General features: G+C 49.8%; 1 protein-coding gene across 1 annotated transcript in view; it reads left to right on the top strand.

The window, feature by feature from the left end:
* LOC116985845 (nascent polypeptide-associated complex subunit alpha, muscle-specific form-like) overlaps positions 1 to 22,516 on the top strand; it is a 40,017-nt gene extending 17,501 nt beyond the window's left edge. Inside the window, exons 4-9 of the mRNA XM_033040920.1 lie at positions 12,430 to 12,495; positions 15,218 to 15,296; positions 16,573 to 16,688; positions 17,494 to 17,676; positions 21,232 to 21,426; positions 22,421 to 22,516. Coding sequence (XP_032896811.1) covers positions 12,430 to 12,495; positions 15,218 to 15,296; positions 16,573 to 16,688; positions 17,494 to 17,676; positions 21,232 to 21,426; positions 22,421 to 22,459 — 678 coding nt within the window. The 3' untranslated portion in view covers positions 22,460 to 22,516. The remainder of the gene's footprint in view (positions 1 to 12,429; positions 12,496 to 15,217; positions 15,297 to 16,572; positions 16,689 to 17,493; positions 17,677 to 21,231; positions 21,427 to 22,420) is intronic.
* Positions 22,517 to 23,181: the final 665 nt, after the last annotated feature.

Genomic DNA, 23,181 nt, shown 5'->3' with positions numbered 1-23,181 from the left:
GAGCATTAAGGTAAGGATAAGTCCCCAGGGCCTGGTGGGATCTATCCCAGGTTATTGCGAGGCAAGAGATTGTGGGAGCCTGTGTCTTTGCTCATCACAGACGAGGTCTCAGAGGTCTGGACAACAGCCAATATTCCTTTGTATAAGAAGGGAAGCAGAGGTAATCCAGGAAATTGTAGACCAATAAAACTCACATCGGTGTAGGGAAGGATTTTGTAGGAGCAAGGTTTACATGCGTATGGAAAAGGATGGCCTGATTAGGGACAGTCAGCATGGTTTTGTAAGCAGCAGGTCATGTCTTAGAGCTTGATCGAGGTGATGAAGATGATCGATGGGGCTGGGGATGGTGGATACATGAACTTTAAGGCATCTCGTGGGCTGAGCCAGAAGGTCAAGATGCATGCTGTTGAGAGCGATGTGGTAGTTTGGATTAACAACAAGTTTACCCATGGAAGGGAGGGTAGAGGGTGGTGCAGGAAGGGGGTTGTGCTGGCCGGAGGTGGATGACCTGTGGTGGTCCACGGGGATCCCTGCTGGGACCTCTATTTGACCGACACAAATATAGATAGGAGTAACTTAGCAGGACAGGCAGCATCTCTGGAGAGAAGGAATGAGTGACATTTTCGGTCAAGACCCTTCTTCAGCAGTGAATTAGGAGAGAATCTGAAGAGGGTCTCGACCCGAAGCGTCACCGAGTCCTTCTCTCCAAAGATGCTGCCTGTCCCGCTGAGTTACTCCAGCTTTTTGTGTCTATCTTCAGTTTAAACCAGCATCTGCAGTTCCTTCCTACACAAAAATATAGATAGGTTGGTTAATAATTTTGCAGATTACTAATAAAAAGTGGCAGAGTTGCAGATGGTTCATGTGGATATCAAAGAATACAGTGGGATGTATTTTGCAGATGAGGGCGGAGAAATGGCTGATGGAGTTTAATTGGGAAAAGAAGGAGGTGTCGCACTTTTGGGAGGTTGTGTGTTAGGGGAAGGGATGCAGTGAATGAAAGGATCATTAACATTAATGTACGGAAAGATCTTGAGGGTCAAGTCGTAGCTCCCTGAAAGTAACATGAGTCCATAGAGTTGTTTCAGAAGGAACTGCAGATGCGGGAAAAATCGAAGGTAGATAGAAATGCTGGAGAAACTCAGCGGGTCAGGCAGCATCTGTGGAGCGAAGGAAAAGGTGACGAGACCCTTCTTCCGTCCATAGAATGGTAAAGAAGGCATGTGTTATGCTTGCCTAAACTTGGTTGGGGCATTGAGTTTAAGGGTCTGGTAGTCAGGTTGTAGCTTTGTAAAACTAGACCACATTTGCGGTATTGAATGCAGTTCTGGTCGCCCCATTGCAGGAAGGATGTGCAGTTTTTGGAGAGGATGCTGAGGAGTTTTACCGGAATGCTGCCTGGGTTACAGGATGTTCGACAATAGACAATAGGTGCAGGAGTAGGCCATTCGGCCCTTCGAGCCAGCACCGCCATTCAATGTGATCATGGCTGATCATCCCCAATCAGTACCCCGTTCCTGCCTTCTCCCCATATCCCCTGACTCCGCTATTTTTAAGAGCTCTATCTAGCTCTGTCTTGAAAGCATCCAGAGAACCTGCCTCCGCTCTATGAGGCAGAGAACTCCACAGACTCACAACTCTCTGTGAGAAAAAGTGTTTCCTCGTCTCCGTTCTAAATGGCTTACCCCTTATTCTTAAACTGTGGCCCCTGGTTCTGGACTCCCCCAACATCGGGAACATGTTTCCTGCCTCTAGCGTGTCCAAACCCTTAACAATCTTATATGTTTCAATGAGATATCCTCTCATCCTTCTAAACTCCAGAGTGTACAAGCCCAGCTGCTCCATTCTCTCAGCATATGACAGACCCGCCATCCCGGGAATTAACATTGTAAACCTACGCTGCACTCCCTCAATAGCAAGAATGTCCTTCCTCAAACTAGGGGACCAAAACTGCACACAATACTCCAGGTGTGGTCTCACTAGGGCTCTGTACAACTGCAGAAGGACCTCTTTGCTCCTATATTCGATCCCTCTTGTTATAAAAGCCAACATGCCATTAGCTTTCTTAGCTGGGAGGAGAAGTTGTACAAAGATGGATGAGTTTCTCTGGAATATCAGAGGTTGAGGCGAGACCAGCTAGAGGTTTGTAAAATGATGAGAGGCAGAGATAGGGCAGACAGTCATAATCTTTTATGCCTAGAGACCAGAGGGCATTGGGTTTAAGGTGAGAGGGGGAAAGTTTACAGAAGCTGTGGGGCAGGTTTCTTACGCAAAGGGTAGTGGGTGCCTGGAATGCACTGCAGAGGGTGGTTATGGAGATGTGATGGTGATGTGTACGAGGCTTTTAGACAGGCACATGGATGTGCGGGGATATGAAACACGTGCAGGTAGAGGAGATTGGCATTATGTTTAGCACAGACATTGTGGACCAACGGACATGTTCCCGCCCTATTTCCACTAGTACGAGGACCAGAAGGCAAGGACGTACCTTCAGAATGGAGATGAGGAGGAATTTCTTTAGCCAGAGGGTGATGGATCTGTGGAATTCATTGCCACAGACGGCTGTGGAGGCCAAGGCATTGGATATTTTTAAAGCAGAGATTGACAGGTTCTTGATTAATAAGGGTGTTAAATGTTACGGGTAGAAGGCAGGAGAGTGGGGTTGAGAGGGAAATATGGATCAGCCATGATTGAATGGCAGAGCAGACCCGATGGGCTGAATGGCCTAATTGTGCTCCTATGTCTAGTGCTGTCCTGCTCTATGTTGTACTAGAGGCAACAGTTGTCTGCATTTCTTGGTGTGGCTGGATGGTCCATCTGCACCATAGCCCCTGTGTTGGTGGCTTCCAACTGAGCATCCCTTTCACACAAGGCCACGTCCCCCCCACCCCCACTGGTCTGTCGGTGCCTCCGCATCAAGGACTGTGGCTGAAACTCTGCAGCATCCTGCTCTCACCATCCCACCTCCGTTCACCTAAACTCTGTGTTTCAACAGCGCCCGGGCTCCAGAAGGCATTAATGATCAGTCTGAAGAAGGGTCTCGACCCGAAACCTCACCCAGAGATGCTGCCCTGTCCCGCCGAGTTACTCCAGCATTTTGTGTCTACCCTTGCATGAATCAAAATACCGAATAATGAAGGGGTTGCGTGTTGTTCTGGTTGTCCCATTACGGGAAGGATGTGGAGGTTCACCAGAATGATGCCTGGATTAAGTGGCATTAGCTACAAGGTGTGGTTGGTCCGACGTGGATTGCTTTCTCTAGTTGAGGGAAGAACTGATAAGTATATAAAATTATGACAGGCATAGATAGGGTAGACAGTCAGAACCTTTATCCCCAGGCTGGCAACGTCAAATACTAGAGGGCATAACGTTACGGTGAGAGGGGCAAGGTTTAAAGGAGACGCACGGGCCGAGTTTTGTTCTACACAGAGGGTCGTGGGGGCCTGGAACGTTTGCCAGGGGTGGTGAGGGAGGCAGTTACGACAGTGGCTTTTGGATAGGCACATGGATAGTCAGGGATATGGATTATGTGCAGGTAGACCAGCGATGCTCCAGGTATCATGTTGGGTACGGACATTGTGGACCAAAGGGTCTGTTCCCATGCTTGCTGAGCTTGATGCCTTTCAACCTTCTTGCCTGAATCAACGTGAAATCTGCCTTTGTGTTTGAAGGCATGAAATTTGACTGTGCCGTGGATTTATTGGGACCCATGCGAGAAGCTGCCAGGGCAGAGTGCAATTGACCACTAGTCCATCGGCCACGGAACGTCCTGCAGGCACTGCAGGGAAAGGACTCCATGGATCCGGTGGCGTGGTTCCCAGAGCAGACTGCCTCATCGCCAGAACTCACCAACAAGCACCAAGACCTGGCTTGGCTGGCGGTGAGGGGAGCCCTCCCAGTCAGATCCTTCCTGCACCGTCGGAACCTCACTACCAACGCACGCTGCCCTCGGGGCGGCTGCTATGGAGAGGGCTGGGTGTCCTTGTACACCGGTCACTGAAAGTTGGCGTGCAGGTACAGCAGGCAGTGAAGAAATCTAATGGAATGTAGGCCTTCATAACAAGAGGATTTCAGTGTAGGAGTAAAGAGGTTCTTCTGCAGTTGTATAGGGCTCTGGTAAGACCACATCTGGAGTATTGCGTACAGTTGTGGTCTCCTAATCTGAGGAAGGACATCCTTGTGATTGAGGCAGTGCAGCGTAGGTTCACGAGATTGATCCCTGGGATGGCGGGACTGTCATATGAGGAAAGATTGAAAAGACTAGGCTTGTATTCACTGGAGTTTAGAAGGATGAGGGGGGCTCTTATAGAAACATATCAAATTATAAAAGGACTGGACAAGCTAGATGCAGGAAAATGTTCCCAATGTTGGGCGAGTCCAGAACCAGGGGCCACAGTCTTAGAATAAAGGGGAGGCCATTTAAGACTGAGGTGAGAAGAAACTTTTTCACCCAGAGAGTTGTGAATTTGTGAAATTCCTTGCCACAGAGGGCAGTGGAGGCCAAGTCACTGGATGGATTTAAGAGAGAGTTAGATAGAGCTCTAGGGGCTTGTGGAATCAAGGGATATGGGGAGAAGGCAGGCACGGGTTATTGATTGGGGACGATCAGCCATGATCACAATGAATGGCGGTGCTACTCGAAGGGCCAAATGGCCTCCTCCTGCACCTATTTTCTATGTTTCTATGAGTCTTTGCAGAGTGTGGATTTGCAAAGAGAGTCTGCAGAGGTCTGCAAGGGTCCCTGTCACAGTTTATTCCAAACAGCTCCGTCACAGAAGCCTCTGATTTACGGACTGTTCCCAGGGACGCATTCACAGACTGACATCAAGTGCTGCTGGAAGGTCATCAACTCGGTGAAAGACAGGTGTTGAATGCTCTCACGATTTAGGGACCTGCCTGCAAGGCAATGTGGAGAGCCGTCTATGAGGTGGCATATTTCATCCCCATAGGCTCTTGTTCTGGGGGTGTGCGGGAGGGAGAGGGCTCCAATTGATCTTGTTGTACAAGAAACCCAGACACTCTCAGGACGACTAGTTCGGACCCGGTAAACTTTAGGCATTCAGGTTCAAAGATCCTATAGCAGAGCAAGATAGACCACTCCTTCTAAATGCAATGGGCTGACGTGCAGAACGCAACGGAGCGGAACGTGGGCCTTTTTTTTCATCCATTTCAGTAACCTGACCCGACTCACAGTGTAATCAACGTTGCGGGGGAACAGTTTGTGTTAATAAATTATAATTCTGAAAATGAGAAGATTTTTCCCAAAGAACTTTGATTTTTACGAGGATGTTTCCGTAACCGGCTTCCGTCTCCGTACTAGTATTTTTGCTCCGCTATGATGGGATCTTTGGTGTGGAGACGGAAACCGGTTACGGAAATGGGGCCGAAAATTACCCATGAATCTGCCCGTGGCCGTACTACGTCTTTTTCGTCGCGTGATCTATCTTGCTCGCTATAGGGTCTTTGTCCAGGTCTGCAGCAGATTCCTTTTTGAATGATGTACCTTGTAAGTGAAGATGAGGAGGAATTTCATTAGGCAGAGGGTGGGGTGGGGTGGAGAATCTGGTATCTCCGGTTTCCTCCCACACTCCTCAGGCGTAAAGGTTTGTAGGTTCATTTGCGTTGGTAAAATTGTAAATTGTCCTTAGTTTGTCGAATAGTTCTATTGTACAGGGCGATCGCTGGTTGATGAGAACTCGGTGGGCTGAAGAACCTGTTTCTAACCTGTTTAGACGCGTTGCGCCTAAAGTCTAAATTTAATGTAACAGGCGGCTGTGGAGGCCGAGTCATTGAATATTTTTTTTAAATGGAGATGAACAGATTCTTGATCAGTAAGGGTGTCAGGGGTAGACACAAAAAGCTGGAGTGACTCAGCGGGACAGGCAGCATCTCTGGAGAGAAGGAATGGGTGACGTTTCGGGTCGAGACCCTTCTTCAGACTGAGAGACAGGGGATAAGGGAAACGAGAGATATAGGCGGTGATGTGGAGAGATAAAGAAAAATGAATGAAAGATATGCACAAAAGTTACGATGATAAAGGAGACAGGCCATTGTTAGCTGTTTGTAGGGTGAAAATGAGAAGCGAGTGCGACTTGGGTGGGGGGGGGATAGATAGAGAGAGGGAATGCCGGGGCTACGTGAAGTGAGGGCAATCTATATCCATACCACTGGGCTGTAAGCTGACCAAGCGAAATATGAGATGCTGTTCCTCCAATTTGCGTTTAGCCTCACTCTGACAATGGAGGAGACCGAGGACAGAAAGATTTACTTGCACCTCCTTCAACCTCATCTACTGTATCCATTGTTCAAGATGTGGACTCTTATACATCGGCGACACCAAACGCAGACTGGGCGATCGTTTCACGGAACACCTTCGCTCAGCTCGCCTGAATCAACCTGATCTCCCGGTTGCTGGACAATTTAATTCTCCTTCCCATTCCCACACAGACCTTTCTGTCCTGGGCCTCCTCCATTGTCAGAGTGAAGCTAAATGCAAATTGGATGCTTTACCTGATCGGAAGTGTTAACATGATGAGATTTTAACGAATTAGGTTTCTTTATTTCACACTGCGTTTAAAAGACATTTGTGCAGGCACATGGATAGGAAAAGTTTAGAGGGATGTGGGCCTAACGCAGGCTAATGGGACCAGCTTAGATGGGACAACTTGGTCAGCATGGACAAGTAGGGCAGAAGGGCCTGTAGCTGTTGTGAAGCCTCTACGATTAGTGTAGATGGGGCAACTTGGTCAGCATGGACAAGTAGGGCAGAAGGGCCTGTAGCTGTTGTGAAGCCTCTACGATTAGTGTAGATGGGGCATCTTGGTCAGCATTGGCAGGTTGGGCAGAAGGGCCTGTAACTGTGCTGCATGACTCCATGAGTATAGTGAAGCAGTAACATTGTCAATAGATGAATACATCCATTCTAGTGCATAGATGATGCACCCGTATTAGTCAGGCTCCTTCAGTGGGTCATCTGTCTAAATCCACGTTTGATCTGCTTACCTTCTCCGGGGACAATCTAGTCACCCCTGCCGCCGATCCCGGGATCAATACAAGGAACGTTTGTTGCACGAGCCCTTTGGCCCAAGCTCCCTGTGCCAACCACAGTGCCTTATCTGTGCAGGCCACATTAGGCCCATAGCCCCCTGATCGTTTCCTATCCAAATACCTGTCCAAATGCTTCTTAAACATTGTGATTGTTTGCCCCCTCTAAGGTCTGGCAGCTCATTCAAACTTGCCCCTCAGACCTGCTGTGGTAAACACATCCTCCATAATGTCGGAAGACCAGACCTGTGTACACACTACATGTGTAGGAAGGAACTGCAGATGTTGGTTTAAACCAAAGGTAGACACAAAATGCTGGAGTAGCTCAGCGGGACAGGCAGCATCTCTGGAGAGAAGGAACGGGTGACCCTTCTTCAGACTGAGTGTCAGGGGAAAGGGAAACAAGAGATGTAGGCGGTGATATCGAGAGATATAGAACGAATGAATGAAAGAGATGCAAAAACGATGATAAAGTGAACAGGCTGTTTTGTTAGCTGAGACTCAATGAGACTCAACAAGACGGGTTTGAAGTCTGAAGAAGGGTCTCGACCCGAAATGTCACCTATTCCTTTTCTCCAGACATGCTGTCTGAGCTGCGGAGTTACTCCAGCTTTTTGTATCTCTCTTGCTGTGTACACTACTCCAAGTTATTGTCTCAGCTGCGTTAATCCTGTGGTCAATTATAATAATAATAATAATACATACTTTATTGATCCCCTCAGGGAAATTCAGATGTCCAGAAGCCCCCAACCAACAAACCCTCACATTAAAAACGAACGCAGACAGAAAATACATAGAATACAATGTGGACACTACCTGAGAGCAATAAATACTTAAAAAGACCAATAATTAACAATTTTTAAAAAATGCAAAAACTTATCCCCTTACAGCTGTATTATAAAATCTAATGGCTGCAGGGGTGAAGGAGCTCCTGAACCGCTCCGTACTACAGCGCAGGGAGAGGAGCCGGTTGTTGTTCCGAGTGCTCTTTTGACTCCAGAATTACATGGAGGGGATGCCCGGGCTTTCCAGGATGCCCTGCACCTTGTGCCTCATACGCCTCTCAAGCACATCCATCCCAGAGTCTACTCTTCCCTCCAGCACTGAGCGAGCTTGTTTAACCAGTTTGTCCAGCTTCTTGTTGTTTCTCGCACTAATGCCCTCTTGACTACAGGACAACATGCCACTAGCCTTTCTAATGACCTGCAGTAACTATGCATTGCTGGCCAAGGCATCCAGCTACCTCGTAACGCCAACATCTAATGTTTGTTAACCACTTAAAAGACATGTCTTAGAGTTATGCAGCTTGTCTGCACTGACCAAGATCTCTTGCTGACTCTGTCCCCACATCCCTCTAAATCTTTCCTATCCACGTACCCGTTCAAATGCCATGTAAACATTGTAACTGGGTGGCAGGGTGGCACAGCGGTAGAGTTGCTGTCTTGCAACGCCGGGTTCCATCCCGACTACGGGTGCTGTCTGTACGGAGTTTGTACGTTCTCCCCATGACCTGCGTGGGTTTTCTCCGAGATCTTCGGTTACCTCCCACACTCCATAGACGTATAGATTTGTAGGTGAATTGGCTTGGAATAAGTGTAAATTGTCCCTAGTGTGTGTAGGGTAGTGTTAGTGTGAGGGGGTCGCTGGTTGGTGCGGACCCGGCAGGTTGAAGTGCCTGTTTCTGTGCTGTATCTCTAAACTAAATGAAACTAAACTTGTGCCCACCTCTGCTACCTCGTTCCATGTACCTGCCACCCTCTGTAAAGATATTCTGCTTTGCTACTGTATGTTTTTCTCACAAAATTGATGAGGTGGTATTTTTGCAGCATTCCCCCTGCGGCCTCTCTGCATTCTCCACAACTCACTGCCTTCAGCTTCATGCCATCAGCAAATTTGAATTTGCTAATCTACATCCCTTTATCCAAATCATTGTGAAGGCCCAATCGAGGCCCCAAAACTAATCCTCCCCCACCCCCGCCACCATTCCACTAGTCACGCTCCCCCGGCTCCATAATTATCCCTCCTGTTCTCTATCCTTAAACCAATCCTCAGTCCAAACCACTGATTGAGCAACCATTGCTTTCATCTTTAATCAGAGTCAAGGGTGTTTGATTGTCATGTGTGTCCACACCGGAACAATGGGATTATTGAAATGACACCAAGTGCTGGAGTAATCAGAGGGTCAGGCAGCATCTAATGCACCCCCCCCCCCCCCCCATGTTAATTTAGTTTAGAGATACAGAGTGGAAACAGGCCCACCGTGTCCGTGCCGACCAGTGATCCCCGCACATTAACACTATCCTACACACGCTAGGGACGACTTTTACATTTACCAAGCTAATTTACCTACAAACCCGCACGTCTTTATAGTGTGGGAGGAAACCGAAGATCTCAGAGAAAACCCACGCAGGTCACGGGGAGAACGTACAAACTCCGCACAGACAGCACCCGTAGTCGGGATGGAACCCAGGTCTCCGGCACTGCAAGGCAGCAACACTGCCGCTGTGTCACCGTGACCGCCGTAGCATTTGTCGTGCTAGTTCCACTGTTTGTATCGTTCCCCTGTCGTGAGCGCATCTTCCCCAGCCAACTATGGGCTCCCGAGGTCATCCATTGCAGGCCCTGGTTTGTTCTGGCCTTCCCCACCTTTCCACCTTTCAGTCTGAAGAAGGGTTCCAACCAGTAAAGGTCGCCTATTCCTGCTCTCCAGAGATGCTGCTTGACCCGCTGAGTTGCTCCAAGATTTTGTGCCCATCTTTGGTATAAACCAGCATCTGCAGTTCCTCCCTGCAGCAGCTCATGGATAGGTAGCGTTTAGATCGGGACCCTTCTTCAGAATGAAATTCTTGCTTGCCGAGGCTAACAGGCCCGTAAACACAATGCACACACATAATAGATATTTAAAAAAAATAATAAATCAATAATTGTCAAATTAGTTTACCATAAGCAAACTCTTGCTAATTCATATGGCCTACAGAACACTCAAATGTTGTTAAATAGTTTAAAATAAGTGATAGAGTTTTACAGCATGGAAGCAGACTTTGACCTAACCTCAGGCCAGAGAGCCTGTCTCCATGCTGGAGAACTATGATTTATCCATTAGCTGATTATTTTTAAATGGCTCAAGAAGGAACTGCAGATGCTGGAAAATCGAAGGTAGACAAAAATGCTGGAGAAACTCAGCGGGTGCGGCAGCATCTATGGAGCGAAGGAAATAGGCGACGTTTCGTCCCGTTCAGTGGGTCACAAGTCACCAAGAGTTTATTATACACTATTGTGGTAAACTAATATTAAAGTTATTAATTCTTTTTATAAGATGCCAAGAGCTTATTAAACACGATTGTGGCAACTGAAGGTAGACACAAAATGCTAGAGTAACTCAGCGGGACAGGCAGCATCTCTGGAGAGAAGGAATGGGCGACGTTTCTGAAGAAGGGTCTGGACCCGAAACGTCGCCCATTCCTTCTCTCCAGAGATGCTACCTGTCCCGCTGAGTTACTCCAGCATGTTTTGTCTATCTTCGATTTAAACCAGCATCTGCAGTTCCTTCCTGCACATTATGGTAACTGATCTGGACTGAGGATAGGTTTAAACGTACGACTCGTCCGGGCTGACTAAGTTTTCTCCTGAGTTTGGCCCGCGATCGACCTATGATCAGGTTTCCCCGATTAGTCCCGGTCTCGGGTAGCCAATAGCCTCCCTCTTGTCCTTTACGATAGGAGCCCAAAATACATGAAGCGCCGCTCCTAACCTTTGTCAAGCACCATTGCCAGGAGTTTGGCCAGATATCACGCCCATGGCTCTGGTTAAAGAACTGCACAAATCTCGAGTCAGGGCGTGGTGAATCTGTGAATGCATTGCCACAGAAGGCTGTGGAGGCCAGGACAATGGCATTTTTTACAGCAGAGATAGTTATGCCCCTCTGGAGACTTTGCGCCCCACCCAAGGGTTCCGTGCGGTTCCCGGAGTTTTTTGTCAGTCTCCCTACCTGCTTCCACAACCTGCAACCTCCGGGAACCGCACGGAAACCTTGGGTGGGGCGCAAAGTCTCCAGAGGTTTCCGTTCAGGTTTTCTAAGTGGGACAGGGGCATTAGATTCTTGATTAGTATTGGTGTCAGGGGTTATGTGGAGAAGGCAGGAGAATGGGGTTAAGAGGGAAAAGATAGATCAGCCAGAGTAGACTTGATGGGCTGCATAGCCTAATTCTGCTCCTATCATTTATTAACTTAATCGGTGGGTGGGGCGGGGGGGGGGGTGATTGGGGAGAATTACATTTGTACACAAAATGAAAAGAAAGCTACTGCTTCCAACGTATGTCGCATTATAAAGCATCTTAAGGTGATGGGATCATGAGTTGTCCCTTTCACAACCAGCAGTAGCTCAGGGGGCCTGTTGGGAAGTACACCTTTTTTTAACAAAAGTCATTTAAATTAAAATGATTAAGCCTTTGATTAAAAATGACGACCAGTGTAGATTGTGGTTGGATTTGATTCCCACCCGCACCTTGTTAATAAAATCACTGAATTGGCAAAGAGGGGTGGAGGTGAGGGAGATATGTTGCAACTAACAGCTTTATGTGTGGGCAAACCCATGAATGTGACAGGGGGTGGATGTTGCCAGGACTCGAGGGACTGAGCAATACAGGGTACTGATTGTGGATGATCAGCCATGATCATACTGAATGGCAGTGCTGGCTCGAAGGGCTGAATGGCCTACTCCTGCACCTATGTTTCTACAGGGAGAGATTAGGGCAGAGGTGTAGAGTGAGTGGGTTTACCAGGATGTTGCCAGGATGAGAGAGGATCTCATTGAAACATATAAGATTGTTAAGGGCTTGGACACACTAGAGGCAAGAAACGTGTTCCCGATGTTGGGGGAGTCTAGAACCAGGGGCCACAGTTTAAGAATAAGGGGTAAGCCATTTAGAACGGAGATGAGGAAACACTTTTTCTCAGAGAGAGTGGTGAGTCTGCCTCAGAGGGCGGTGGAGGCAGGTTCTCTGGATGCTTTCAAGAGAGAGCTAGATAGGGCTCTTAAAAATAGTGGAGTCAGGGGATATGGGGAGAAAGCAGGAACGGGGTACTGATTGGGGATGATCAGCCATGATCACATTGAATGGTGGTGCTGGCTCGAAGGGCCGAATGGCCTACTCCTGCACCTATTGTCTATTGACTCGAGGGACTGAGCTACAGGGAGAGGTTGGGGCAGAGTAGGGCAGGGGTAGAGAGAGTGGAGGCCGCTGGGTTTCCCAGTGTGAGTTCGTTGTGTTGTGATGCGTATCCACGGGGCAGTTGTGTCAACTGCAGGAACAGTTGTGGGCTTGTGGAGCCTGGTGACCCGTCGCACCCAATAAACCTCCATCATGCGTGTATTTCCGTGACCAGGTCTCGTCTGTTCGGGAGGCCGGAGGAGAAACAGCCCATGATAGCACCGACCCAGTCTCGGCCCATGTGAGATCGCACGGCAGTGCTGGCCTGACCCACCCTCCCGTTCACCGGCCACATCCCTCGCCTTGGTCACCCCCTGCTCTGCTGACCCTGGCCTCGATCTAATCACTCACCCTTGCTGGCTTTTTGACGTGATTTGTGTGCTGTGTTGTGGTGCCTGTTGCATTTGTTAGCATGCCGTGTAAACTCGTGCTGTGAGGATAATGTCACTGCTCGCACGCACGCTCTTTGTTGCCACAATCCGTCCTCTTTCGTGCCGTGCGTGTACTCGAGTGTCGACCTCCTGTTCCTCTGGCCTGTCACGACACGGTCCTTAATCACTGCCACCTTTCACAACCCCCCCCGCACCTTTGCAGTGTCCCCCCACAGAGCAGCTGCTAGGTGTGAACATCCCTCCAGTGTGTTGCTGTTAAATCCACCTCAAATGGTTGCATTAACACGTGCCATTTGTCTTTATAACCCCCCCCCAAGCTCCAGCAAGTAAGTAGCATGTGCCTGCTTTTGCACTTTGATTTGAGTTTCACACCCCCTCTCTCCACCTCCACCCACTCTTTCCCCCCCTCTCTCTTCCTTCCCCTCTTCTCTCTCTCTCTCTCTCCCCCCCTCCCTTCCTCTGTCTCTTTTTCTGTCCTTCCCTCTCTCTGCCCCTCTCTTTCTGCCTACCCCCTCTCTCTCTCTCTCTCTCTCCCCCCCCTTCTGTCTCTCCCTGTCCCTTACTCTCTCAGCCCATCTCTCTCTTTCTTTCTATCCCCTCCCTCTCTAACCCCCCTCTGTCTCTCTCCCCCCCTCCCCTCTCTATCCCCCCCTGTCTCTCCCCCCCTCTCTCCCTCCCCCTCTCCCCCTCATTCTCCACATTGTAGCTCGGTGACAGAATGAGGTCCTCACCCCAGCAGCATGCAGTAGTGCCCAGTCTCTCCCTGCCGTTTGCTCCTCACCAGCCCAGAGCATGTCTTGCCGTGAGAAGCACTGTAGCGTGCAGCGGTAGTTGGACTCGGCAGCCCTGAATCATGGTGGTGCATCTCACCAGGCCCCGTCTCCACACCAGGCCCAGCCCTCCCCTGGCCGTCTCAGCTTGACTTTGTGTTGAGGTACCACATTGACGGAGCCAGACACATGGACGAGCTGCTGCTCTTCACGGCTGGAGAACGGGGCACTGATGCTCTTGTGACCACCCAGCACCATTCAGTGGTCCGTGCCCATCCTGTCCCGCGTTGTGACTGCGGGGAGCCGGGTGGTGCCACTGGCTTCCCTGTGTGAAGATGGAGCCGGGCTCTTACCTACCCTGGCGTGTCGGGAACCAAGTATACATTACCTTTTCACCCAGAGAGTTGTGAATCTGTGAAATCCACTGTACGAGGTAATTCAAGAGTTCTTCCGAGTTTTCCCTTGATTTGAACTCGGAGAATGTCCGTAGCGGGTACGTAGGTCCCGAGTTTACCGGATGCCCTGAGTACCTACCGTTACTCGTACGAGCCGCTACGAGACATCCGTCAACTACTACGGACCCGCTACGGACATTCTCCGAGTTCGAATCAGGGGAAAACTCGGGAGAACTCTTGAATTGCCTCGTACAGTGGGACAGGCCCTTAACTCTCCCTTGAAAACACCCAGTGAATCGGCCTCCACTGCCTTCTGTGGCAGAGAATTCTACAGATTCATAACTCTTGCTGAAAATGTTTTTCCTCATCTGAGTCCTAAATGGCCTACCCCTTATTCTTAAACTGTGGCCCCTGATTCTGGACTCCCCCAACATCAGGAATATGTTTCCTGTATCTATCCTGTCCAATCCCTTAAGGATTTAATATGTTTCTATAAGAATCCCTCTCATCCTTCTAAACTCCAGTGAATACAAGCCCAGTCGGCCCATTCTAGTCGGGCATCTCGGCTAGTGTTCCATGCCCATACAGACCTGGGTTCGATGCTGACCACTGGTGCTGCCGGTACAGAGCCTGCACCTTCTCCTTGTGACCGCGTGGGTTTTCTCTAGGTGCTCTGGTTTCCTCCCACACTCCAAAGACGTGCAGGCTTTGGCTTTGGTTTAAAAAAGAATTGTAAATTGTCCTTAGTGTGTAGGATAGTGCTGGTGTACGGGGGTCGCTGGCCGGCACGGACTCGGTGGGCCGAAGGGCCTGTTTCCGCGCTGCATCTCTAAAGTCTAAATGAGCCCCGACCCAAAACCTTGCCTGTCCATTCCCTCCACGGATGCTGCCCGACCCGCTGAGTTCCTCCAGCACTTTGTGGCTTGTTCAAGATTCTAGCGTCTGCAGTTGCCCTCGTGTCTCCATGAGACTAATCCTAAAGCGTTGAATCTGTTCTGGTTTGTTACCAAATAATGATCTCGGAGAACCTGTACAGTTATAAAGAGTGCCCCCGAGAAAGGGAGTACGTGTGTGCAGAGTGCTTCCGATCTCCGGACGCTGACTGAATATAGTCTTGCAGTCAGCCATGGTTGACTAATGCCGAGTTGAGGGAGAGAATGGCGGTGTTTATGTCTCCTGCTTTTGCCTGGCCCGTGTGCTTGTTCCTGCTCACTTCCTCTGGGGTCCCTGTTGCGCTGAGCCCAGCATACCCCTCCCTCGGTGAGAGGCCTGTGTCGCAGTTGGGACTCTTGTACCCCCCCCCCCGTTCCCACAGCTGGCTGGCCTCTCGCCAACGGGGGAGGGGACCGAGGGGCCGCATTGTGCCCCGCGCGCTGAGCTAATCCTTGCCCTCTTCTCCCCCACAGAGTGCCCTGCAGGGTGGAGATGGGGAGCTGTGCGCCCGGGTCACTACCTTGGAGAAGGAGAACCTCGGCCTACACAATGGTAGGTGGCGATGGGCGGGGTTAGAGCCCAGGAGGCCTCGCTCCAAGGCTCTCGCGGGGGGAAGGCAGGGGAATGGGGTTGAGAGGCACGGTGGTGCAGCGGTAGAGTTGCTGCCTCGCAGCGCTAGAGACCCGGATTCCATCCTGACTACGGGTTCTGTCTGCGCGGAGTTTGTACGTTCTCCCCTGTGACCGGGTGGGTTTTCTCCGGGTGCTCCGGTTTCCCCCCCACAAAGACGTACAGGTTGGTGGGTTAACTGGCTTTGGTAAAAAAATGTTACTTGTCCCCAGTGTGTAGGATGGTGTTCGTGTACGGGGTGGTCACTGGTCAGCACTAGTCTTTTAGCCAGAGTTGGGAAATCAGCGGGCCGAGGATTAGCGGAGAAATATTTAATGGGAAGCCATTGTGCGGTTATTTCACTCAGTGGGTGGTGGGTGTATGGAACGAGCTGCCAGTGGAGGTAGCTTAGAGATTAGTTCAGAGATACAGCATAGAAACAGGCCCTTCGGCCCACCAAATCGGCGCTGACCATCGATCGCCCGTTCACACTGGTTCTGGGTTTTCCCACCATCTCATCAACTCGCTACACACTTGGGGGCAAGTTACAGAGGTCAATAAACCTCCACGTCTGTGGGAAGTGGGAGAAAACCAGACGCATACAGAGGAAACACATGTGGTCACAGGGAGAACATGCAAACTCCACACAGAGAGCGCCCGATGTCAGGATAGAACTGGGGTCTCTGGTGCTTGTCGGCAGTGACTACCAGCTGTGTCACGGTGACATCTTAGTTTATGCAGTCACCATAACAGCATTCTAAAGATACTTGGATACACCTTATAGAGATGTATAAAATTATGAGAGGAAAAGATTGGGTTGACTTTTACCCAGAGTAGGGGAATCAAGAACCAGAGGACATAGGTTTTAGGTGAAGGGGGGAAGATATAATAGGAACCTGAGGGGTGATTTTTTTTTTTTCACACAAAGGGTGGTGGAATGGAACGAGCTGCCAGAGGAGGTAGTTGAGGCTGGGACTATCGGTAACATTTATGAAACAATTTAGACAGGTACATGGATAGGACAGGTTTAGAGGGATATGGACCAAACACAGGCAGGTGGGACAAGTGTAGGTGGGACATGTTGGCCGGTTTGAGCAAGTTGGGGCCGAAGGGCCTGTTTCCACACTATCATTCTATGAAAGGTTTATGAGTGTGTTGGACTCTGGAGCTGCTCTATATTCTCTCTGTCTCTCTCTCTCTCTCTCGTTCACACAACCAGAGGTGGAGAAGCTGAGGTTGACACTGTCCAAGTTGGAGCTCCGTCTCTCAACCATGGAGAAATCCTTGGGTGGCAGCAAGCCCGCGGTGTGCCCCCCCGCACCCACCCGCGCCCAGGTAGGTGGCAGCTGCCCCTCACCACAGAGGGCAGCCTCACACACACACACACGCGCACTGGATGGGGCAGCGGTGGAGGCAAGGGATGGGGGTGAGGGGTAAATGAGGGGGGAGGGGTGGGGTAAATGGATAGGAGGGGAGTTGGGGGTGATGGTGCTAGATGGGTAGGGGTGGCTGTGGGTTCACTGTGGAGGGGATGTTGGCCGATGTCCGGGAGCAGTTTATTGCCCTCTGTCCCTGTGCCCCCCCTCACCCTCTAACCACCCCCCCCCCACCCTGTAACCCTCACCCTCTAACCCCCCCTCACCCTGTAACCCTCACCCTCTAACCCCCCCTCACCCTGTAACCCTCACCCTCTACCCCCCTCCTCACCCTCTACTCCCCCTCACCCTCTACCCCCCCCCCACCGTCTAACCCCCCTCACCCCATGCCCCCTGCCTCACCCCATGCCCCCTGCCTCACCCCATGACCCCTGCCTCACCCCATGACCTTTGCTTCACCCCGTGACCCCTGCTTCACCCTGTGACCGCTGATTCGCCCCATGACCCCTGCCTCACCCCATGACCCCTGCCTCACCCCATGACCTTTGCTTCACCCCGTGACCCCTGCCTCACCCCATGACCCCTGCCACCCCATGACCCCTGCTTCACCCTGTGACCGCTGATTCACCCCATGACCCCTGCCACCCCGTGACCCCTGCTTCACCCTGTGACCGCTGATTCGCCCCGTGACCCCTGCCTCACCCCATGACCCCTGCGTCACCCTGTAACCCATGACCCTCCTCACCCTGTGCCGGGTCCTCCAGCCCGCAGCCCAGCAGCCGGTGGAGGATGGTGACGATGACATCGACCTGTTCGGGAGCAGTGATGAGGAGGACAGCAGGGAGAGCGAGCGTGTCCGTGATGAACGACTACGCCAGTACGCGGTGAAGAAATCCAACAAGCCCGCCCTGGTGGCCAAGTCCTCCATCCTGCTGGACGTCAAACCCGTAAGTCACCCGCCCTCCCGCCCAGTCTCAGTGTCGTTTACTCTAACCTGCACCCAGGTACAGTGCAGAGCTTTTGTTGCCTGCTAACCAGTCAGCAGAACGACTACACATCATCACAATCGAGGCAGAGGTCAGCCATGATTGAATGGTGGAGTAGACTCGTAGGGCCGAATGGCCTAATTCTTCTCCTTTAACTTATGAACGGGAACATCCACAGTGTGCAGATACATGATGTGGGAATAATGTGAAGCACATTTAGTACAAGATAAAATCCAGTAAAGTCCAATCAAAGATAGTCCGAGGGTCTCCAATGAGGTAGACGGTAGTTTAGTTTAGAGATACAGCACGGAAACAGGCCCTTCGGCCCACCGGGTCCGCGCCGACCGGCGATCCCCGCACACTAACACTATCCTACAAACACTAGGGACAATTTTTACATTTACCAAGCTAATTCATCTACATACTTGTACGTCTGTGGAGTGTGGGAGGAAACCGGAGCGCCCAGAGAAAACCCACACAGGTCACGGGGAGAACGCACAAACTCCGTAGTCAGGATTGAACCCTGGTCTCTGGTGCTGTGAGGCAGCAACTCTACCGCAGCGCCACCGTGCCACATGACGTTTCAGGTTGGGGCCCTTCTTCAGAATCCCGACCCGAAACATCTCCAGAGATGCTGCCTGACTCGCTGAGCCTCAGAATAAAAGAATGTACCTTTAGAAAGGAGTTTCTTTAGGCAGATGGTGAATCTGTGGAATTCATTGCCACAGGCGGCTGTGGAGGACATTATTGGGTATTTTTTAGGCAGAGATTGATAGATTCTTGATTAATACGGGTGTCAGGGGTTATGGGGAGAAGGCAGGAGAATGGGGTTGAGAGGGAGAGATAGATAAGCCATGATTGAATGGTGTAGTAGACTCAATGGGCTGAATGGCCCAATTCTGCTCCTATCACTTATGAACGTGTTAGTCCAGCACTTTGTGTCTTGTTTTGTAAATACAAAAGAAAAGAGAGAGATCTACAATAATTATAGGCAGCATGGAGTAAATGAGGTGCTTGAGGAGTATAAGGAGTATAAAGAATGTAAAAAGAATCTTAAGAAAGAAATTAGAAAAGCTAAAAGAAGATATGAGGTTGTGTTGGCAAGTAAGGTGAAAGTAAATCCAAAGGGTTTCTACAGCTATATTAATAGCAAAAGGATAACGAGAGATAAAATTGGTCCATTAGAGAGACAGAGTGGACAGCTATCTGCAGAGCCAAAAGAGATGGGGGAGATATTGAACAATTTCTTTTCTTCGGTATTCACCAAAGAGAAAGATATTGAATTATGTGAGGTAAGGGAAACAAGTAGAGTAGCTATGGATACTATGAGATTCAAAGAAGAGGAAGTACTGTCACTTTTGAAAAATATAAAAGTGGATAAGTCTCCAGGTCCTGACAGGATATTCCTTCGGACATTGAGGGAAGTTAGTGTAGAAATAGCAGGGGCTATGACAGAAATATTTCAAATGTCATTAGAAACGGGAATAGTCCCCGAGGATTGGCGGACTGCGCATGTTGTTCCATTGTTTAAAAAGGGTTCTAAGAGTAAACCTAGCAATTATAGACCTGTTAGTTTGACTTCAGTGGTGGGCAAATTAATGGAAAGGATACTTAGAGATAATATATATAAGCATCTGGATAAACAGGGTCTGATTAGGAACAGTCAACATGGATTTGTGCCTGGAAGGTCATGTTTGACTAATCTTCTTGAATTTTTTGAAGAGGTTACTATGGAAATTGATGAGGGTAAAGCAGTGGATGTTGTCTATATGGACTTTAGTAAATGCCTTTGACAAGGTTCCTCATGGAAGGTTGGTTAAGAAGGTTCAATTGTTGGTTATTAATGCAGGAGTAGCAAGATGGATTCAACAGTGGCTGAATGGGAGACGCCAGAGAGTAATGGTGGATGGCTGTTTGTCAGGTTGGAGGCCGGTGACTAGTGGGGTGCCACAGGGATCTGTGTTGGGTCCACTGTTGTTTGTCATATACATCAATGATCTGGATGAAGGTGTGGTAAATTGGATTAGTAAGTATGCAGATGATACTGTTGTGGATAATGAAGTAGATTTCCAAAGTCTACAGAGATTTAGGCCATTTAGAAGAATGGGCTGAAAGATGGCAGATGGAGTTTAATGCTGATAAGTGTGAGGTGCTACATCTTGGCAGGACAAATCAAAATAGGACGTACATGGTAAATGGTAGCGAATTGAGGAATGCAGTTGAACAGAGGGATCTAGGAATAACTGTGCATAGTTCCCTGAAGGTGGAATCTCATGTCGATAGGGTAGCAAAGAAAGCTTTTGGTGTGCTAGCCTTTATAAATCACAGCATTGAGTATAGAAGTTGGGATGTAATGTTAAAATTGTACAAGGCATTGGTGAGGCCAATTCTGGAGTATGGTGTACAATTTTGGTCGCCCAATTATAGGAAGGATGTCAACAAAATAGAGAGAGTACAGAGGAGATTTACTAGAATGTTGCATGGGTTTCAGCAACTAAGTTACAGAGAAAGGTTGAATAAGTTAGGTCTGTATTCTTTGGAGCGCAGAAGGTTAAGGGGGGGACTTGATAGAGGTCTTTAAAATGATGAGAGGGATAGACAGAGTTGACGTGGATAAGCTTTTCCCACTGAGAGTAGGGAAGATTCAAACAAGAGGACATGACTTCAGAATTAAGGGACAGAAGTTTAGGGGTAACATGAGGGGGAATTTCTTTACTCAGAGTGGTGGCTGTGTGGAATGAGCTTCCAGTGGAAGTGGTGGAGGCAGGTTCGATTTTATCATTTAAAAATAAATTGGATAGGTATATGGACGGGAAAGGAATGGAGGGTTATGGTCTGAGTGCAGGTAGATGGGACTAGGGGAGAATAAGTGTTCGGCACGGACTTGTAGGTCTGAGATGGCCTGTTCCGTGCTGTAATTGTTATATGGTTAAAAGCCTGGTTTTCAGCTGCTGGGTCTGGTTATTGGTCATCTTATCCTGAGAGAGAGAGAGAGAGAGAGGGAGAGGGAAGTGCTAGAGTAACTCAGCAGGTCAGGCAGCATCTGTGGAGAACATGGATAGGTGACGTTTCATAGAGTGCTGGAGTAACTCAGCAGGTCAGGCAGCATCTGTGGAGAACATGGATAGGCGACGTTTCACAGAGTGCTGGAGTAACTCAGCGGGTCAGGCAGCATCTGTGGAGAACATGGATAGGTGACGTTTCACAGAGTGCTGGAGTAACTCAGCGGGTCAGGCAGCATCTGTGGAGAACATGGATAGGTGACGTTTCACAGAGTGCTGGAGTAACTCAGCGGGTCAGGCAGCATCTGTGGAGAATATGGATAGGTGACGTTTCACAGAGTGCTGGAGTAACTCAGCGGGTCAGGCAGCATCTGTGGAGAACATGGATAGGCGATGTTTTGGGTCGGGTCCTTCCGTCTGACTGTGAGGACATGGGGGGTTTGGCGGTGTGGGGGGTGGGGGGGTTGCCTGTGTGGGAGCCGGGTCCTGTAACGTGTACCCCCCCCCCCTGCAGTGGGACGATGAGACGGACATGGGCAAGCTGGAGGAGTGCGTGCGTACGGTGCTGATGGACGGGCTGGTGTGGGGAGCCTCCAAGCTAGTGCCCGTGGGCTACGGCATCAAGAAGCTGCAGATCCAGTGTGTGGTGGAGGACGACAAAGTTGGCACCGACCAGCTGGAGGAGGGAATCACCAAGTTTGAGGACTACGTGAGTGCTGACCTCTCTATTCTTGCCCAAGCCCAGAGCCACCTGTTCCTCAACGCTCCAACCCTGTCAATGGTGGCACGCGGGCAACTGCAGATGAACACACACACACACACACGCACGCACGCACGCACACGCACACGCACACGCACACACACACACACACACTCTCTGCTGGAGTAACTCAGCGGGTCAGGAGTTACTGCAACCTTACCTTTCCATACCCAGCCCGACCCGCTGAGTTACTCCAGCACTTTGTGTTCACTCCTGATCGATTTGATCATTTGAATGATACAGCATGGAAACAGGCCAACCAAGTGAGCCCACGCTGGCCATTGATCACCCGTTCATACCAGTTGCATCTTATCCCACCGTCTCATCCATCCACTCCACACCAGGGCCAATTGATTGCTTCCCCTTCACCTGTGTTAAAATGGCGGTGGAGTATGTGGCGCTTTCTAAAGCTGTGGTTGTGAGATACAGCACGGAAAGAGGCCCTTCATCCCACCAAGCGAGTCCACGCCGACCATCGATCACCCGTTCACACTAGTTTTGTTATCCCACCTTCACGTCCACTCCCTACACACTAGGGGCAACTTACAGAAGCCAATTAACCTACAAACCTGTACGTCTTTGGAGTGTGGGAGGAAACCGGAGCATCCGGAGAAAACCCACGCAGTCACGGGGAGAACGTACAAACAGCTTCCGTAGTCAGAGTCAAGCCTGGGTGTCTGGCGCTGTGAGGCAGCAACTCTATCAACTGTGTCACCACAAATTAAATTAATGATTGGGCTTCGGTAAGATGGTTTGAATCCATGTCCAGACCCTTGATTCGAGCCTCTAGGCTCCCAGATGAGTTGTGTGGTGCTCAGACCTGGGGTTGTGTACTGGGCTTCCTCTGTCGTTCTGTGCTGAGTGGAGGTGATGCTGTTTCACCTGTGTGGTTAACTGTTCCTTGGCCCTACCTCATCTGTTTCCATTCTGCTCTTGTTTTCAGGTGCAAAGTGTTGACGTTGCTGCCTTTAACAAAGTCTAAAGTCTGCCTGCACTCCCTGAGTTACTGACAAATAAAGGAATCCTGTGCTGAAACCAATTCTCTGTCTACTTGTCTTCATCAGAGCATTCAGCTTCAGTTTAGGGTTATTAATGGTTCAACGGTCCTTTAATGTCACATGTACCATTAAAGCCCCTGTCCCACGATGCAAGTTTACCCAAGAGCTCTCCCCAATTAAATAAATAAACCCCATCAGGGGTATTTTTTTACTCTTGGAAATTTTTCACTGTTGAAAAAACATCACGAGTTTCCGCGTTTCCCGAGTACCTGCCGTTAACGTTACGAGCCGCTACGAGACATCCACAAGCTCCGACGTACCCGCTACGTACATTCTACGTACTTACCACGAGTTTGATTTGTTTTTTAAACTGGGGAGAGCTCTTGGGTAAACTCGCATTGCGGGACAAGCCCTTTAAAGTACAGTGAAATTTCATTTACTATGCAGCCATACCAGAAAAAAGCAACAAGACACACAACTACATAAAAGTTAACATAAACATCCACCACAGCAGGTTCCCCACGTTCCCCACTGTGATGAAAAGCAATAAAGTCTAATCTTCTTCCCCTTTATTTTCCCGCGGTCGGGGCAGTCGAACCATCCGCAGTCGGGTTGAGCGTCGCCCCCGCGTCAGGGAGTTCGAAGCTGGAGCCTGCGGCTTGGAGCTCCTGAAGTCAGTCCCTGACCAGGGAACGCCAGCTCCATG

This window comes from Amblyraja radiata, chromosome 2 (genome assembly GCF_010909765.2).
Source record: "Amblyraja radiata isolate CabotCenter1 chromosome 2, sAmbRad1.1.pri, whole genome shotgun sequence".
Classification (NCBI taxonomy): Eukaryota; Metazoa; Chordata; class Chondrichthyes; order Rajiformes; family Rajidae; genus Amblyraja; species Amblyraja radiata.
Note: the sequence above shows the minus strand (reverse complement) of the source record. Positions and strands in the feature narration are given on the sequence as shown.